This window comes from Pelecanus crispus, chromosome 2 (assembly GCF_030463565.1).
Source record: "Pelecanus crispus isolate bPelCri1 chromosome 2, bPelCri1.pri, whole genome shotgun sequence".
Classification (NCBI taxonomy): Eukaryota; Metazoa; Chordata; class Aves; order Pelecaniformes; family Pelecanidae; genus Pelecanus; species Pelecanus crispus.
The window spans coordinates 113,495,876-113,508,041 of NC_134644.1; the positions used below are offsets into that span (position 1 = coordinate 113,495,876).

The following is a 12,166-nucleotide window of genomic DNA, read 5'->3' on the forward strand; positions in this document are numbered from 1 at the left end:
AGCGCCTTGTTATTTCACTGTTGTAGCTCAGATTACAGGTATTCTGAGTATCTGTTAGAATGCACAGTACATGCTAAGTCTTTTCTCCTAAAAATACACCTTAAGATGTTTGGTTTTGTACCAACTGGATCAAAGTTTGATATCTGAACATTGTGTTTTGTTAGGAAATGCATGCCTGGGGAAGAGGAGCTGCCTAATGGATCATGGCTCTGATGTTCACGGGGCATACTTTATTTCTAGCATTAATGATGTTTGCTGTCTTCACTTTTGAAGAATCTGTAAGCAATTACTCTGATTGGGTGACTTTCATAGAAAATGTAGATCAGTATGAAAAACAGCAACTTGAAGGTCTTAATGCTGAGCAGAAGCTGAAAAAAACAGTTCTTCATCCAAGCTTGTATTTCGATGCTGAAGATGTCCAGGCACTGAGGCAGAAAGCTCATACAAGCCATTCCCATCTATTTAGAGCCATCAGAAGTGCTGTGACGGTTATGCTATCCAACCCATTATACTACCTACCTCCACCCAAGCATGTTGATTTTGCTGCAAAGTGGAATGAGATTTATGGTAACAATCTGCCACCTCTAGCATTTTATTGTTTGCTGTGCCCCGAAGATAAAGCTGCGTTTGACTTTGCCCTAGAGTATATGGATAGAATGGCTGGCTACAAAAACTGGTTGGTTGAGAATGCACCTGGAGATGAAGTGCCACTCGGTCACTCCCTAACAGGATTTGCCACTGCTTTTGACTTCTTGTATAATTCACTGGAAAACAAGAGAAGGCAAAAATACCTGGAGAAGATATGGTCTGTAAGTGAGGAAATGTATGAGTACTCAAAGGTTCGTTCCTGGGGAAAGCAGCTTCTCCATAATCACCAAGCAACCAATATGCTTGCTTTGCTTATTGGGGCTTTGGTTTCAGGGGTGGACAAAGGATCCCAGGCAAATATTTGGAAACACACTGTTGTTGATGTGATGGAGAAAACAATGTTTCTGCTCAATCATATTGTAGACGGGTCTCTGGATGAGGGAGTAGCTTATGGGAGTTACACAGCCAAGTCAGTAACCCAGTATGTTTTTCTGGCCCAGCGCCACTTTGGTATTAACAACTTGGAGAATAACTGGCTCAAAATGCACTTTTGGTTTTACTATGCCACCCTATTACCAGGCTTTCAGAGGACTGTTGGCGTAGCAGATTCTAATTACAACTGGTTTTATGGTCCTGAGAGCCAACTGGTTTTCTTGGATAAGTTTATCATGAAGAATGGAGCTGGCAACTGGCTGGCACAGCAGATTAGAAAACACAGACCCAAGGATGGGCCAATGGTGCCGTCCACTGCACAGAGATGGAGCACACTACACACTGAATTTATATGGTACGCTGCTGAAATCACTCCTCAGCCACCTCCTGACTATGGCACTGCTAAAATGCATGTGTTTCCTAACTGGGGAGTTGTTACTTATGGGGCTGGATTGCCAAACAGTCAGACAAACACCTTTGTGTCCTTTAAGTCTGGAAAACTCGGTGGACGTGCTGTCTACGATATTGTTCACTTTCAACCCTATGCCTGGATTGATGGGTGGAGAAGTTTCAATCCAGGACATGAACATCCCGATCAGAACTCTTTCACTTTTGCTCCCAATGGACAGGTGTTTGTATCTGAGGCTCTTTATGGACCTAAACTCAGCCACCTGAACAATGTCTTGGTCTTTGCTCCATCTCCTACAAGCCAGTGCAACCAGCCTTGGGAGGGACAGCTTGGTGAGTGTGCGCAGTGGCTGAGGTGGATTGGTGATGAGGTTGGAGACTCAACTGGAGAAATTATAACAGCCTCCCAGGCTGGAGACATGATGTTTGTGAGTGGTGAGGCAGTATCTGCTTACACAACAGCAATGAAATTGAAAAGTGTGTATCGCGTTTTGCTGCTCTTAAATTCTCAGACATTGTTAGTAGTAGACCATATTGAGAAGGAGGAAGACTCTCCTGTTAATTCTGTCAGTGCCTTTTTTCATAACCTTGACATTGATTTTAAGTACATACCCTATAAATTTAAGAACAAATATAATGGAGCTATGATGGATGTATGGGATGCCCACTACAAGATGTTTTGGTTTGATCATCATGGGAGTAGTCCTGTTGCTAGGATACAGGAGGCAGAACAAGCTGCTGAATTCAAAAAGCGATGGACACAGTTTGTAAATGTTACCTTTCCAGTGAAAAACACACCTACAAGGATTGTTTACCTTTTCTATGGCCCATATGTCAATGTTTCTAACTGCAGACTCATAGATAATGCAAAATCTGGGTTTCAGATTTCGCTCAGTGTCAACAACACTGAAAATACCATCTCTGTTGTGACTGAATATCAGAATTTAAAGGCAAGGTTCGATTACTTGGGATTTGGTGGTTTTGCCAAAGTAGTTCATGAAAACAAAGTGACCAAGTTTGGTCTAGGTACTGAGTCTGTGGAAAAATGGATAAAAAATAATAAGGTGGTTTTCCCATTCGGATTCAAAGTGAACATAATTGCAGGGTTAATTTTGGGTGTTAGTTTGGTCATACTGGCTTTTCAGTGGCGGTTTTACATATCCTTCAGTAAAATGTTGCGTTGGATCTTGATACTGGTTGTCACACTGTGGCTTATTGAATTGGTGGATGTGTGGAGCATGTGTACTCAGCCCATCTGTGCCAAATGGAGCAGTGACATGACAAGGCTAGAACATGATAAAGGCAATAAAGCCAAACAATTAGAAGGAAATCGCGTTGTTTTGCCAGATGTTATCATTACTTCACTTCCTGCTTCTGGTGCAGAAATTTTGAAACAGCTGTTTTTCAATAGCAGTGACTTCTTATACATCAGAATACCTACACCCTATCTTGAAATTCCTGAGACTGAATTCGAAATTGATTCCTTTGTAGATCCATGTGAATGGAAGGTTTCTGATGTCCAGAATGGTCATTTTCGTCTTATCCAAGGTTGGCTCCAGTCTCTAGTTCGAGGCACAAAGTTACATTTACAAAACATTCATTTATATGAAGCCAGCAGAAGTAAAATTGCTCAGCATTCTGTTGTAAGCAAGGACAAAAAGAAAAGATCCAAAAAGAGAGAATCTCTCTCAGAGCAAAGAAGCAGGGCAAGAAGGAGTCAAGATAAAGATGCTGAATATATTAGGGAACTGAGAAGACATCTCATCTATTATCCTAATGCACGACCTGTGCTTAGTTTAAGTAGTGGGAGCTGGACATTAAAGCTTCCCTTCTTTCAGGAAATCCTAGGACCATCAATGAGAGCGTTATATGTAGTAAGGGACCCACGGGCATGGATCTATTCAATGTTGTACAAAAATAAGCCAAGCCTTTACTCCTTGAAAAATGTTCCACAACGCTTGGCTGCGATGTTTAAAGGAAAGAATGGTAAAGGAAAATGTAGTTTAAATGAAGGCTATGCCTTTGAATATGAATCATTAAAAAAAGAACTTTCAAATTCTAATTCAAATGCTGTTTCTGTGCTGTCCTATTTATGGCTAACAAACACAGCAGCCGCACTGAGAATAAATGGAGACTTGCAGCCAACAAATTATCAGCTGGTCAAGTTTGAAGATATTGTGAGCTTTCCTCAGAAGACGGCTGAAACAATTTTTGCCTTTCTTGGTATTCCTCTTCCTCCTGCTAGCTTAAACCAAATATTATTTGCCACCTCCACCAGTCTTTTCTATCTTCCTTATGAAGGGGAAATTTCACCAAGTAGCATTCATGCCTGGAAACAAAACATGCCCAATGAAGAGATTAGACGGATTGAAGATATCTGTTGTTCTCTAATGGACCACTTAGGATACCCAAAGTTTATAGAATAAATGCTGCCGGTCAGCAGAAATTTGCACTAATAATCTCTGACTCCCAGTTTGTGGATAAATATTAGAGAATTTTGTTTATTCTTGTAAAATGTGTACAGTCTGCTACTTTCAAAGAGATTATTTTAAGAAAAAAATAGTTGTTCTTGCAAGTGTGAATTTTTTGTTTTGTTTTGTTTTTTAAGAAAACAAACTTGTAACTACTTTCGCTGCCTTTCAAAAAAAAAACTGTGTGAACCTTTATAAAACTACCAGCTGGGGACTCTATAGCTCAGGGGATTAGTAATAGAATATGGAGCTTTTCACCTCCAGCTCACCAGTTTGATTCCGGCCCAAGTGGTTTGTTCCTGAAAGTACTTACCATCTGATGATTGTATGATGGCTTATATGAAATTAAACTGGTTAAACTGGCCCAGTTCCCAATGGTGATAATTAGCTCCCCTTTGACAGGTTTACTGATGCATTCTGTCTGTGTCTCTCTGGTCACTATAGTGGTGCAAAATAAACATAAGCTGAGGTTTCAGGCTGTTCAGCATCCCTTCAGTGGGAGGAAACAGAACATCTGAGTGAATCTAGTTCCTTATTGACAGTCTCAGCAGCCAGGCCCAGGACTGGAATGGACATGGATGTCGAATATCATTATAGGAAGTGGTTCCTTCAGCTCAGAGATGTGGTATTTATATTGGGGTTTGTGCTTTGACGAAAGAAGACGACTTCATTCTCTGTGCCTGACAATGTGGTACTGTTTGTGAGCCTGAAGTAAACTACACAGAGAAAAAGAAATGGGACAAAAATCTGAGAAACCAACAAGATCTTCAAAACAAACAGTTAAATTTGGAGAAGATTTTGTGTAGTTTTGACCTGCCTCAACCTAACTTAATTTTGAAGGTTGTTAACATGTTGGCTCCTTGCACTGCTTTATCCTGTACCTCTGGTCTAAGAGGTTCTGCAAGGATTTTCTCTTTTTGCGTGAGACTCTTCCATCCTTCTTTGTTGTAACACATTTCTCTGCTGATTCTCGTGCATAATTTCACCAAGGCCAGTGCAAATATTTGATGTCATTGTCAATGGTTTATTGTTGATGTCTGAATAAAATGCCAATCTGAGATTTAGAAGATCTTAAATAAATCTCCAGGTCTGTGTTGTTGAGCGATGTTTTGCTTTTCTGTGTAAAAAATTTCGAAAGGACTACCATTGCTAACCTCAAGTCTTCTTTCAGAGAGGGGAGAAATCTGAAAATCACTCATCTCTCAGCCACCTCACATTTGAGTGATGTTTCCCTGCAGTAAACTATTTCCAAAGTTGTCTGATTTTTATCATGATTGGTGTTTCTTTAACATGGTGCTGTAATATGATATTGGTTTGGAAACAGATAGGCATGATAGGGTATATGTGTCTTTGTCACAGCTTATTTTCTTCTTGAGTCACTCTTTGTTGGCACATGCCCATTAAGAAAAAAATTTCCCATTTTCCAACTTAACTTTCTGAGCATTCTTTGGAAATGCATGTGTACTGTAAGTGTCTGCAGATGTGTAAATCAGAGCACAGAGACATCTGCTGCCTTTACCATCTGTTTTTTATTACAAATGGAATTGTCTTGAAATATGCCTCAGTTGGTTTGTGGGAGCTGGGATCAGAGTTTTGGCTTATTATATTGAAATATGTGTGTAATTACTGTTTATTTGGGTGGTAAGCATTAGACAATGTCAAAAGTGCAGTGAGTTTCTTCATACAGATTACAGGTACCCTTGCTGATTTCTGATATAAAGGAGTTCTTACATTTCCTTCCAATCTTACCTCTTACCCCACTGTCTTGTCCCTCCCATACATACATTTCACGTCCTTTGGGCATGTTGTGATATCTCATTATGACCTAGATAAATGTAGCTCTTCCTCAGCCAGTCATTAGTATGTCAAAATAGGCCTCTAGCATGATAAAGGTATTGATATTTTGCAGTCTCACTAACCATAACTTGGCTGTCATTTACTAGCAGTGGTTGTTTTATCCCCCTTCAGTCCTACGTCTCACCCCTGGCTAGGTCGAATGTTATGTTAAGGAAATATTAAACAAGTTAATATACACTGACATGTTAGTGGAACTTTGGTTTCCAAGTATCATTCTCTCAAATTGGCTTCTCTCTGAAGCCATTTTTGATCATATGTTAAAAAAAAAAAGTATGGATATCTGTACAGTCTGTACTTGACAGAATAAGTTTCAGCATTTGCCTTCTGTTTCCAGGATTTGCACTCTAGAATCAGAACAAATGAAAAGGCTTTTCTCTGTCAGATGTTTTAGGGCAGCTGGAGCTAAGAATTAAGACTGACTGTGTGTTTGTGGAAGTAGAAAGAGACTTTTAAATCCCTTCCTGAAAGTGCCATATGGAATGCCACAATAGCCTATAAACCAACTTTTTGTTTGTTTTTGAAGAGTTAGGGTGGACAGAATCATCTGTCAGAAGCATCATCTGTGCTGCTTTTGGAATCAAGTTATCCCATGCACTTGCATTCATAATAGTGTCGTTGCTGTCATTAATTATATGCAAGATTTAGGAGCTAGTTCTTTTCTGTACTGTACTTTCCCAGTTCAAAGAATGCATAATCTATTATTCAGAATTTGTTGCATTGTGTGTTCCTTATAGAGATGCAAAAAGGTAGGATAACTCTGTTCTTTATTTTTAGATCTCATTGTGAGGGCAAATGCATTAAAATCATTATGACAAAAATATTTAAAAGGAAAAACAGTGTCTTTGAAAACAACAGGGTAGGAATGCCTAAGGCATGGCAAGTCTCTAATTTTCAATCAAATAATTGTTTTGTTGAGTTTTAGATGGTAAGTTACGTGACCACTTGACCAAAGTTAGTACCAGACGAGAGGTATTCCAGCTATGGAGCTGAATGACTTTGTGTTGAGATTGTGGCCTACTACCTCTAGGAATAGCAACCCAAGACACAGCAGAAAGCTGAATAAACATGCATATGGTTAAAGAGAATGCCCACTAAAAGATGCAGATCTATGACTTTGTAGAATAAATTTCAGTGGCACCATCCATAAAGTGACAGTTGTGGCATGGAGAAGTACGAATCCTGTGGAGGCCTGGTGATAAAAAAAAAAAATAAATAAACTTTGTCTATTAATGGATAAATTCCAGTTTTATGTCTGTGCTGATCTTAAGTCAAATCAGTCATTAAGTAGATCTTTATTTTTCTTATGCAAGTGTTCCTATTGAGACTAGTATGGCTCTGTGTATGAATAATATGAGTGCAATTTTATAATATGAAATGATTTTGTGGATGTGCAGAGTTACCCTCAAAATTCTCTTCTGTCACTAGCATCCAGAGGAAGAATGGTCACTACACAGACACAGATATTAACCTCCCCTTTCTCCATATAGTAATGTTTAAGACTGTCAGTAAAATTTGAGAATTGTTAGACCTTTTTGAAAAGCATGTCTGTTTAGGTACATTGTATTGAAGAGTGTTCTGGCACTTTCAGTTACACTTTCATAAAGACACTTATGAAAACTAGTCTCAGTACTTTATCTTAACTTTGCTTCCTTTTTCTCCCTCTTAAATGTTGATAATTATTTGTACTATATTGTGGTTTGAACTGTCTAATTACAAGACAGCTAAGATTTTGACATATTTTAAAAGCAGGCTTTATTTAAATGCTTACATCTCTGAATCATAGTTGGAAGCCTAAGAAAAATAAATGCCGAGGAAAACATTTCAGATATTTACTTACTTTCTAAGTGACATTGGCCCTGGGGAGATGGGTCTTGTCATTCAAAGTTCTATCAAATCACATGAATCTATAGTCTCTGAGCATACCGTAATGCCTCTATTGCTCCCAGTAGGCTTTTTCCAAGAGTGACATCTGTGGAGATGAGCCTCAGTATCATGGTCAGATTGGTTCCTTTCACCCTCCTAGCATGCAGTTGGCATGCAGTCCTCATCGGATTTATGTTTGAACACTTAATTTGCCAGATACAGAGTTGAATTTCTGTACAAGATCCTCAATTATACGTAAAATATATGGCACAATTCATTTGACAGTGTAATACTATTCTGATAGTGTTAGAATGCAAATGAAACAAAAAATGCACTTCAGGTTTTATAAAGTTATTGGTAACTGATTTGTAAAGCTTCAGTCATGGATCAGGTTTTTTTTTTTAACCATAAAACGGTTTCACTTACTGTTGAAACTTAATGATGTGACTGCTAGGGGAGTCCTGGCTCTGCCTGACAGTCAATTATTTCCATTATTAGCCTTAGAGACTCTATTTATTTGATGAACATGAACATACATAATCTGGAATATAATACTGCATTTGCTGAAAACATTTGAAGTTCACAGTTCAAGAGTAAGTTTGAAAATATGTTACCTCAATATTTCTGTAAGTTACAAAAATTAACCCCTTTGCAAGTGGCCCATATGTTGGGTCCATATGTTGGAATGTTTTATAATTAGAAACTTATTTATTTAGATGACTTAGAAATAATTTATCAAAATTATTTCTTTTTAATTACACATTAAATGATTTTCTTCAAGAGGATAAGTACTGGATCTTAACGCTTTTATGATCAGGGCATCATAAGCTTTCTTTCCTTTCTCTGGACTTGCTTTTAGCTTTCGTTCAGACTAAAACCTGTGTTTAAATCTCATCATGAATGGGGTGTTTTCTGAATGAGGAGTCTGGCTGGAGACTCTTATAGTCTCAAATTCCATTTCATTGCATTTCAGTGTGGAATATCATGGACTATGGGTCATAGATCAAATCACTAAATTGTGAGCTCTTCAGAATTGGGCCATAAGTGGAATGAAGCCTTGCTGACCTCGATGAATGTTGTGCCATTGACTTCAACAGGGCCAAAATACTATCATCTACTATCATCAAACTATTTTCATCCACCTAGCCTGAATAGTCCAAACCAGCAGAAATTATGGGAAGTAAATACCTCAAATAATCATGAAAAATTACTGTTCTTTTTATTTGATAAAAAAAAGGAAAATGCATTTTAATACTGTAAAAAAAAATAAATTGCTCTGTAACCCTAATCAAAGATACCTGTAGGCTGTCTGATAAATTTATAAACTCATAAAAGGAGGTATAGAAACCAACAGATATACAAAATAATGTACAAAGCACTGTTTCAAATGTTGGGACTTTGATTTTCTTTAGTGAGGAGAAATTTGCTGATACGTGATCTATGCTGTTCTCATAAATGTCATAAAGAATGTGAATGGGTAATCTTGTGCTCTCTCAGAAAATAATTAATAATGGAAAAGTGCTGTTTCACTTTACCAAAATGATACTGTTTTAAATGAAACTATACATCTTTTGAGCTGACAGTGTGCTGAGAGTTACATGTGATGTAGGAGAACAAAGACAGTCTGATTTCATTCATAACTGTGTAACACAATAATTTCTGAAAGGTTCTTCATTTATGCTGGTATAAACTCAACATTTAGTTTACTGTCTTCATTGAGAAAGATACTGTGGTGTTTAAGAACATGACCTGAATTCATCTAGCTCACATAAGGTAACTTAACTTTCACACCCAAATAAGGAGCATTGTTACTCTAGAATCAATGGAAAGTGAATGTCACCTTCAAAGGTAAATCAGACATTGCTTACATCTTTGTAAATCCTCAAAAGCCAAGGGTGACTAAACTCTTACTTTAGATGCCCACTGAAAGGCCTCAAAGGAAGTGGAGTGAATTTGGCTTTAAATGTGTATGGTCTTACATCTAAGTAGATTCCTGTGTCTGAATGGTTCTAGTACATAAACTGTCCAAACAAAATTTTATGAAACATCCTGCATAAAATAAAACTATTGTTAGTAAAAGAATACTTTCGTGTTATCCTTTTGTTTTTCTTTTTTTTTTCTTCAATTACTTCACCACTCAGGATATCACAAAACTATGATGTGGTCAAGCATATGTATTTAAATTTTAAAACTATTACTATTTTTGTTTGTTTTGAATATGGGAGCCACTGTTATCTTTCAGAAAGTATTGATGGCAAGACCTGATTCTGTCTGCCCTTGGATGAACAGTAAGTATGTTTGGTGTTAAGTAAAAGACCACAAAATAGCCGTATTCCTAGAACAAAAAGGGTGATTTCCTGCTAAGTTGTCAGGAACTGGCCAACTGGTTTTGAAGTCTCCTAGTCTATAAACACTATAGCTGTATGCAAAATGTATGTTTAGAATAGTTCTTCTTTTAGTTCCTGAACTGTACCCAGGAATTTTTTCAGAAACTGATATTTGGCCCAGAGACCATTCTAACAATTTAACAGTGTAGGTAAGCAAGTTCCAGCAGCCATGAACGTTCTCATCTGTGTTTAATTAAAAAAAAAAAAAGACACATAATCAAGTTAACTGGAGTAACTGCAGCCCTCTGGATCTCTCTTACTGAATGTGGGCTGGTGCAGGCAGTATCTATCAGATCCAGAGGCACAGGTAGTTCAGCATCCTTATTGCTGCAAAGATCTATAACCCACTGCAGGTGCATCTGAGCTGCAACTAGTTTCCTGCAGCAGAGTTTTGCAGGTTTAACTAACTGATTTTTTTGTCCATTTAATTTAGCAGAAGGTGCTTGGGATATTTCTTAAACATAGGAACAGGAATAAAACCTGATTCTCCTGTGAACTTCAGCATGTTCGCTCTCTACAACTACCTGAAAGGAGGTTGTAGCGAGGTGGGTGTTGGTCTCTTCTCCCAAGTAGTTAGCAATAGGACAAGAGGAAATGGGCTTAAGCTGTGCCAGGGGAGGTTTAGGTTGGAAATTAGGAAACATTTCTTTACGGAAAGGGTGGTCAAGAATTGGAACAGGCTGCCCAGAGAGGTGGTGGAGTCACCATCCCTGGAAGTGTTTAAAAAACGGGTAGATGTGGCACTTTGGGACATGGTTTAGTCTAGTCTACCCTTGATTGGCTTAGAGTAGACTTGGTAGTGTAGGTTAATGGTTGGACTGGATGATCTTAAAGGTCTTTTCCAACCTAAACGATTCTATGATTCTATGTTGTAAAGCAAAGGTTTGCACATTTTTAAGTCTTGATGAGGTTATATTTAGCTGTGAAACAGGTTTAATGTTGGGCTTTTTTTTTCTGGAGGGTGTTAGCCCTGTGCCTTCTCTGTTAGTGGCTGCTGAGTTATTTTGCAGTTGGTGGGTGGTATGTGTTTATCCTTTGTCGCTCATCCTAGGTCTTGTCACTGTACTCTCACAAGTAATTTTTTTTTTTTTAAACCTTCTGAATCTTGAACCCAGCTTTGGCTTTTGGGAGAGTTACATGGAAAATGCCTCTTATGATAGGAACAACAAGGTGTGGTGTATGTTACTGTCTATTGCAAATTCTTTGACAATATTTGTCTCCAGCTATTTTCTGAAAGGTTGTTCAAAGTAAATAAATTCAATGTACAGAGCTCAGAGAAAACTAATACCAAGAACATGATAAAAAGCAGGCTGCCAGAGATAATAAATACCCACTTGTTTTTGTGAAAGTCATTAATATTTTCACTCCTAATTGCTTTTCTGAGAGAGGAATTGCTTACATTTTCTTCGGGGTTTTTTAGACCTTTTTGTGTTTCCATCCTACAGCTTGCCTAAAAATAGATTTTAAGTTATATTTTCTGAATCTTAGTTTGCAATGTTAATTTTGGTACATTTTCTTGAACCTTCTGTTGTGTTTCAGGATGTTCTAGTCTATTCTTTTCATAAATTACATCCTACAGATGCCACTTGATTTCAAGAAACATAGTCTCAGACCTGGTGAGGACTGAGATAGGTACACAGAAATTAACTGAGAAACAGAAGAAACAAAATGTTATGCTGCTGAAGAGAATAGACTTGAAAGTGTGTGTTGGAATATTTAGGTCTTAATGAGCTGCTGCATCATGCACTATGAATGCCTGAAGAATAGACTTTTTTATTCACTTTAACTGATCAGCTGAACATTGTCTGTTTCAAATTACCATAAGAGTACTGACGGAAAGATAAGTTAAAAGGAATTTTTGTTTTGATGTATTTTGATTTTTATTTTCTTTCTTCAAAGCAGTGCTATTCTTTTGTACTCCCAAGCTGTGTTAACTTATAACTAGATAGCTATTACCCAGTGTAGCTCTATAAGAACATTGTTGGCACCAAAAAGATGCTTTTCAATAAGAGGGTGCAGCTTTACCTGCTGGGTGTACATTCAATATTGATGGTTTCTCAACTGCCAGCATCCTTTGGTTACGCATTTGAAAGAAAAGTTGACTTCTGTAATAAAGAATTGTTTCATGTTAAAGAATGGACTGCACTGTTGCTGAACAAA

General features: G+C 37.7%; 1 protein-coding gene across 1 annotated transcript; it reads left to right on the forward strand.

Annotated features, from left to right (window-relative positions):
• The first annotated feature begins 203 nt into the window (after positions 1-203).
• Positions 204-3,854, forward strand: DSEL (dermatan sulfate epimerase like). Its single transcript, XM_009485580.1, has one exon. The coding sequence runs from the start codon at positions 204-206 to the stop codon at positions 3,852-3,854; it is 3,651 nt and encodes a 1,216-aa protein (XP_009483855.1).
• Positions 3,855-12,166: the final 8,312 nt, after the last annotated feature.